The sequence below is a fragment of the Syngnathoides biaculeatus genome, chromosome 7 (assembly GCF_019802595.1).
Source record: "Syngnathoides biaculeatus isolate LvHL_M chromosome 7, ASM1980259v1, whole genome shotgun sequence".
Lineage (NCBI taxonomy): Eukaryota > Metazoa > Chordata > Actinopteri > Syngnathiformes > Syngnathidae > Syngnathoides > Syngnathoides biaculeatus.
This window is the reverse complement of record NC_084646.1, coordinates 31,015,899-31,023,615: the sequence shown is the minus strand read 5'-3', so window position 1 is coordinate 31,023,615 and position 7,717 is coordinate 31,015,899. Positions and strand designations below refer to the sequence as shown.

General features: G+C 39.7%; 2 protein-coding genes across 5 annotated transcripts in view; one reads left to right on the top strand and one right to left on the bottom strand.

Annotated features, from left to right (window-relative positions):
• The first annotated feature begins 14 nt into the window (after positions 1-14).
• Positions 15-2,103, top strand: psmg4 (proteasome (prosome, macropain) assembly chaperone 4). The gene is made up of 3 exons (XM_061824236.1): positions 15-240; positions 620-695; positions 1,836-2,103. Exons 1-3 carry the CDS (start codon positions 64-66, stop codon positions 1,955-1,957), a joined length of 375 nt encoding a protein of 124 aa, XP_061680220.1. The 5' UTR covers positions 15-63; the 3' UTR covers positions 1,958-2,103.
• LOC133503084 (solute carrier family 22 member 23) overlaps positions 1,835-7,717 on the bottom strand; it is a 50,013-nt gene continuing 44,130 nt past the window's right edge. For all 4 annotated transcript variants that reach the window (XM_061824232.1, XM_061824233.1, XM_061824234.1 and 1 more), the window contains 4 exons: positions 7,345-7,571; positions 6,606-6,638; positions 6,387-6,510; positions 1,835-3,743 (listed from right to left, as the gene is read on the bottom strand). In XM_061824232.1, coding sequence (XP_061680216.1) covers positions 3,323-3,743; positions 6,387-6,510; positions 6,606-6,638; positions 7,345-7,571 — 805 coding nt within the window. In that variant the 3' untranslated portion in view covers positions 1,835-3,322. The remainder of the gene's footprint in view (positions 3,744-6,386; positions 6,511-6,605; positions 6,639-7,344; positions 7,572-7,717) is intronic.

Here is a 7,717-nt window from a genome sequence, read left to right as displayed (position 1 = left end):
GCCCACGTTGGATCCCCACCCTAAACAAACAAACACAAGACATACAGAAATAAATAATTATAAATGAGTGAACCGCGGAACCAAGAGATGCTGGATCTTATTTCAGTTCACAATTTTTCGGAGAGATTCATGGAGCAGACCGTTCATTTTCACGTCATGAAGCTCAGTGGTGGTTTTTTTCTCTGGGTCGGTTCGAGTCCACTTTTGTCCAATTTGGCCGTTTCAATGAGCAGCAGATACGTGAGTCACGAGCACATTGACAAGAACAAGGACCTTTATACGACAAAACGTCTTAAGAAGGGCTCGCCACGCAAAATGTGTTTTCCCTTTGAATGTTCGTGAAGTCGTGCCACTGAGTACCTTGGTGATTATGATGTGCGGCCTATAAGTGATCTGATGTAGGTTACGTACTTTGCAAGTCATTTATGTATTCATTTGTGACCGCAAAAACCTGGATCCTTTATATTGTTCCTTTGTTGACCTGAACTCAGATGGAGCAAAGACCTTAATAGCGACACTTAACTTTGGGCCATCATCACATGACGAATTCAAATCCTTTTACAGTGATAAATAAATTATTTGCTTACCTATGGTTTGTTTGGTTTGTCTTTTTCCACAGGACTTAATGCCATTATCAACACTCGTGATGGGGGATCCTTCTGAAACTGCTCCAAATTCTTTGGCACAGAGATTAGGTATTGCTGCATTCTTGTGAGGATAAGGGGCTTGGAAAATGGAATGGATTCTAGTTTCCTTAATTTCACAGAACAAGAAAATTCTACAGTATGATTGTCAGATGACTACAATCTGTTCCCTCAAGCATTCACTAATAATTTATTTGGTACTGTATTTCCAACCTTACTATTAACTGGTTCAACCTGTACTGATCAAAGTAACATTTTAACTAGAGATTTCAGTTCAGTTATCAAATTGATCAACTTTTGACCATCCATTCATTGCTTGAAGACATTGTTTAACCTAAAATTGTATGAATTGTCAGAATTTGAGCCTCTCAGCTGTAAATATTCCCTGATTTCTGTAGTCTGTAAAAGCAGACTGATTATTATGTTCAACGAAAATAAGACATTTCCAAACCTCAGTTTTTACTTGTGCTGTTTTTCCTATATGTTACGGACCAAACAATAACTAAATCACTCCCACATTCAATAGGTGAACTTTCTGCTGTTTGAAATTAGTTATTTTTGAGTAGAGGGATGACATTTTCAATCTAATTTAAATAATAATCAATGGATAAATCAATCGTTGTTTGATTATCTCACTTTTCAATCATTGGTACATTGGCAGGTATCAAAATTCTACTATAAGCAACTGAATGATGGAAGGATGATGGAAACATTTGTGGAGTCAATCCTTGGCCGTAAATTAAAAGTTAAAGATGTCCCAATCTTAAAAATGTCTTCAAACAGATGTGTGGAACATCTTAATGTAGAAACATCCAATGTAATGTCCCAAATAGATTGTCAATACCAACTAACAGAGATTAAATAAAACAATATTCTTCCATTGTTTTGATTTTTTTGTTTTTCACACTGAAATTAAAGTCTGCATTCCGTAAATTATGATTGCCTTTATAATCTATAAATACCGGTAGTCAGTGTCTGGATCTAGACCAGAATCCATTTGTTGTTAACATTCCTTTGGAGTGGAGTCACATTTGAGAAGGGACCAGAATTATTCTTCAAATACTGAGTTTAGCTTCCACTTGGATGTACTGTATTATACAGAACTCATGTAATAATCTTAGTGATGAAAGAGAATGGAGGAAACCTGTGAATCCTTCAATGTAATCATTGTGTTTCTGTCTCATTTTGCAGCAAAGAAGACAAAAAAACAAGTATTTATGAGTTACAACCTTCCAATGACTGACTGCAGCCTCTCTCTGCTTGTGGAAAACAGAATAAAAAAGGAACTTCAGCTTTATCCAGGGAAATTTTGATTTTTAAGTGAGCCTCTTTGTATGTTAATATGGATATCCATGAACAGTAACAGCAGGTTGTTCACTTATTTTTTACAAGAACATACACCACAATCACATCCAGTGTTTTTATTGACACAATAAATTAAGTGATTTTATTATCAAAACATGTAAGCCAGTGGCTTTTTATACAAATGCATCATTAAAAAATAACACCTTAGAAAATGGTTCTGGTGGCTGTTTTTTTTTTCTTTCTACAGTTTAACTGTTGAAAACGTGAACTATCAAATCGTACAGGGTGTTCAAAATACAATACATGCAAAGAAGTAGAAGGAATATGTTGAATCCTACAATTCTGTCCATGTAGTGGGACATGTTTAATGTCACTACATTGTGTGCTTATATACTATAATAACTAAGTTTAATGGGTATATAATACATCATAATTGATAGGTTCATTAACACGTAAGTACTAAGGGATACTTGTATGAATGAACATTAATAACTGAATGAACACTAATAACTGTCAATACTGTTCTAGGCAGACTGGTCTATTCTAATCATCACATCTTTATTTTTGTAATTGTGCTTATTGGCCAGAGTTGTCATAGGAGTAGGATTACATCATTGCCACAGTACGGAGAACACAGAGGGAGACATGGAGAAGGATGTTTGCTAGTCATGGACACTACACAAGTGACAAAATTGGGCAGCATGATAAAATGTCCAAAATCAAGAGATTTAAAATGTTGAGACGCATCATTAGAGTAGTGGAAGATCACTTCCAGTCCATTCAACTCTCGTGTCTATTTAGCATTACGTGCTGTTTCTAATAGCAACACGTAAGGTGTGCCAAGGTCTCCGGTTGCACATAAAACCATCATACACCTTCAACAGCTGCAATGCTTACTTAAAAAAAAAAGTGTCTATGCTAAATTCCCCTCAGAGGATAAAGTGCCACTGTGGATCACATACAAGAAAAAAAACATGTAAAAGTGACAGTGGTTGAGTCAATCCCTGCATCTGCAATGTGTTGGCTAAAAACACAAGATTCTTGATTGTGTCTTTGACTTGTAGTGCAAAAATAACAATTAGAAGATGCCAACTAAAACACATCGCACATAGCTACTCCAGTTGCCTCAGTTAGCTCTTTTTACCTGGGGAAGACTCATAAAAGAGTCAAAGGCAGTGCACTACAGGAGACCTCTGGCAAAATATTTTGGCAATTTTTGAATTCGCCATTTATTAAAAATTTACCTTCCAACTTATTTTTTCAAATCACATGGTTAATAACATAGCTGGTCCCTTCAAAATAGTTACAGTAAATCACAAGTTCAAATAGCATTCCAGTTTTGTTAATTGCTGACGAACTAAGTACAGTTTTGCTCAAACGCCATTGGCCATTGCATGGTTGCGAATCACTTCGCCACCAGTCGCCAAGCAGTATGAGGCAGGTACCGCTGCCAGAGCAGTGGCTGCTGCTACCGTAGCACCACCCGTGGTGGACAGGTGAAGCGGTGTATCATGGACGCGGGAGTAGTCCCTGTCACTCTTAGCCAGAAGAAGATGTTGCTCGCCCGGATGGAGCAAAATTTGACGGGTGAACATCTCTCCATCAACCATGGTCTCAGGCAGTGGCTGACCCCGTGGCTCTGGGAGCAGCAGCAGGCAGATGATGCACAGCAGTGTGCAGCAAGCGAAGATCACATGATGCAGGAAGTAGCCCTTCTGGTTGTGAAGCTCCATGATGGGCGCAGTAAGCATGCCGAAGCCGGCGCTAGCCAAAACCAGGCCGAGACCGCCACCCCTGATCAGTGAGAAGAGGATTTGCTAAACACCCATCCATCCATTTTCCATCCTGCTTATCCTCGCAAACAGGCACGTACACAGTCAATTGTGGGGCTCAAGTGCCAGTGCCAGTTTGCTTTACCCCACTTTTGCCCTTCATTGATTAATTTTTAAAAAACACAATAAAAACTGTCATCAATTTCGCCAAGAGTTTTAAAATGTTGATGGGCATTTATTGGTGTCCTTAGGAGAATTGTACATATGCTACCATCTTGGCCCCAGACCCTCTCCACCTTGCAAAAACATGAACAGGGGGTGTATTGACATTTTATATCCATTGTAGCCTCTCCTTTGTTGATAGGTGTATTATTCACTGTGTTGATTGTGTTATGCAAAAAAAGGAAAGAAATGATACGACTGTTTTCTTTTTCTCATCTGCATTAATATTTTTGGTGATGGGTGTTATTTTTCTTCATCATCTTTTCACTGCCTTCTGTTTTTACACCGAGTTAGCCCTAATTTTTTTGTATACATTGATATGAGGCGGCACGGTGGGGAAACTGGTTAGAGCGTTTGCCTCACAGTTCTGAGGTCTGGGGTACAAATCCTGGCCACCTCAGTGTAGAATTTGCATGTTCTCCGGGTGCCCGGATGGATTTTCTCCAGGCACTTCGGTTTCCTCCCACATCCCCAAAAACATGCTTTACTTGGAGACCCTAATTGCCCCAAGGTGTGATTGTGAGTGCAACTGTTGTCTGTCTCCATGTGCCCTGCGATTGGCCGGCAACCAGTTCAGGGTGTACCCCGCCTCCCGCCCGATGACAGCAGAGATTGGCTCCAGCACTCCCGCAACCCCCGAGAGGATAATTGGCTCGGAAGATGGATGGATAATAATGTGTGGTGCAAATACTTTTACATGGGTTCACAATCATAACAGCTCTCTGAAGGAGCACAATTCTCAGGGTTTAAGAACACAACCTGCCTGTATCGAGTTTGCATATTCTTGCTGTGCTTCCGTGAGTTTTCTTTCCCACCTTTCAAAAACATCAATGGTATTTAAAAAAAAAAAAAAAAAGAAAACCAAATTGTCTTTAGGTGTGAATGTGAGTGTGACTGGTTGTGTCTACAAGTGTGCACTGTAATTGACTGGCCACCAGTTCAAGGTGTACCGTACCCCTTTTTCCAAAATTCTGTGATAAGCTCCACCTCACCCGCGAAACTAATGAGGATAATATATATAATAAATCTATACGGTATATGGCTCATAATTGCAATAGATCGTCCAAACGAGGGTCGCAGGTGAGCAAGAGCATCTCCCTGTAGATTGAGTATAATAGGATGGGTACACCCTGGACTGGTTGCCACTCAATCGCAGGGGACATACTGTATAAACAACCAAGCATTCACACCCACTTTTACACCTAAAGACAATTTAGACTAGAGACTTTAATTATGCATGTTTTTGAAATCTGGAAGAAAACTAGAGCTTCCAAAGAAAACCCATGTGAGAAGTCCATATAGGAAAGCTGGAGCCCAGATTTTGAACCTGCAACCTCAGAATTGTAAGGTGAGATGTGCACCTACCAAACTACTGTGCTACCATGTACTTTTGACATTGAGTATGCTGTAAATACAAAGAGCTCTGTCGAAGTATAAAAAAACTCAGTTTTGAGCTATACATTAAGTTATTCATTTGACCATATGTTGGTTGTTGTGGTTGTAGTTTGCGGCCATGTACAACTGCACCAATTATTCAGCTATGTGTAATACTTTGATTCTGTCATGCAGCTAAATGAAGTAACCCAAATACAGTATTAGAAACCACTCTCAGTTCTACACCACTGCAACCTACTTTTTCTTCTTTTTTTTCTCCCTTTCAGCTTGTCCCGTTAGGCGTCGCCACAGAGTCATCTTTTTCAATCTAAGGCTGTCTCCAGCATTTTCCTCTCTAACACCAACTGCCCTCATGTCTTCCCTCACAATATCCATCAACCTTTTCTTTGGTTTTCTGCTTGCTCTTTTACCTGGCAGCTCCATCCTCAGCACCCTTCTACCAATATACTCATTCTCTTCAACTTTATTTCTCTATAATTCCCACAACTCTGCACATTGCCTTTGTTCTTAAAAATGGTAATTAGCACACTTTCCCTCCATTCTTCAGGCATCTTCTCACCCGCGAGTATTCTGTTGAATAAGTTGGTCAAAAACTCCACTGACACCTCTCCAAATTGCTTCCATACCAACACGGGTATGTCATCAGACCAACGGCCTTTGCATTTTTCATCCTTTGAGTGCCTTTATAACTTTCCCCCTTACTAATCATTGGTATTTCCTGGTCCTTCACAAATTAATTTCTTTTCCTCTTCTACACTTCTTTGTCTTTCATTTTCTTCATTCACAACCTACAACTATAACAATAAACATTTTATACAGCTAATGCCTCTCTGATTCAAAATTGAGCATCATTATCATCTTATTACACAATCTAGAGAAATTATTTACATGGTAATTGGTGTGTTATATTTACTGTCCTAAATTTGTATTGGCCAATAAAGCTGATTCTGAAAATGTGGCTGTTGACTGTTAAAAGGAACAAACTAAGCAGCAATAAGAAGGCCCACATTGATCTTTACATATTGTTTTCATGATGATTGAGGCTTACCTGATGACTGTTGGAGTGATTTCAGCACAAAAGAAAATGCTAAGCGTGCTGACAGCATGAGAAGAGAACATGCCAATGATTGAGAAGGCCACAGAGAATTTCCTCTTCAGACTGTCTCGCAGAACTGAAGATGAAAAACAGGTAGGAAAAAACACAGTGCAATTGATCTTTTCTGGCCAGTTTTCAAAGGTTAACCCTAATAACATCTATGAGATGTACCTGTGTCATGCCGAAGACTGTACTTTCCAAACACTGGATGCCATTTGTGGTTGTTGTATGGAGGGCAGAAAAAGAAAACATGACAAAATTCCATCACATCCCTTAAAATCGATTCTGTTTTTATTGGGTGCCTGTTAATTCTATCTCACCTGTGGAAGTCCTGAAAACTAATTTCCAATGTACTACACATAAAGATTCATATTGCACGAATTTTTCCGATACAATACATAAATAAACAGTAATATTTACTGTTTTGATTGTGTTAACAAATACATACAGTAAGCCATAATCCATATGCTACACCTTTTTTCTTAATTGTATGAATAATTGTGTCGATGGTTGCTCTATTTTTGGCTGGAGCACATGCCCAGGGACAAAGCCCGGAATTTTTCGTTGGGGTTGCCCAAAGTTCAATGGGGTGGCAACAAGGCAGGGCAGGAGGTTGCTGATCAAAATTTGACCAGAATTTTTTCAATGACGAATGGGGGAGGTCAAGCGGGGTAGCTCCCCTTCTGTCTATGGTTGCCACAGCCACCCCTGACCACCCTGTCGGTCTGCCCAAAAAAGTGGACAAACCTGGACAAGCACAGTGGCAATATACTTTTGACTTCAGCTGTGTAAACTATCATTGAGGTGGCAGTGAACATTTATAACACCAATCATGAATCATGACGATTGATAAATAACATCTTATTTTGTTTTATTCCAAGCAACATCGAGAATCTCTGTCAACACTCACGATTGAGCAAGCCCAACTGTAGTAGTGATGCAAGGGCTGTGATGATCATGAAGGTAAGAAGCCCTCCACGTCGACCCATGAGTCCGACCACGGGGCAAAGTGTCATGCATGTTGCCACGGCGATGCCAGCCATGGTGTAGTAGTCTGTGTGGCACAAAGCAGTGGGCTGGGCCTCCGGATCCATCATACTGCGAGCGAAGCAGTGGTGTATCCCATAGCCTGTTAGCCTGCAAAAATACGGATAAATAAGCAAAAAAGAAGCAGCGTTGACCATCTGTTGATGAGGCCAAATATTTTTGCCTTGATACTTATTAGTAAACTAACTATACTATGTAACTTCAGTGAATAGATGCACTGCAGTCCATTGAACAGT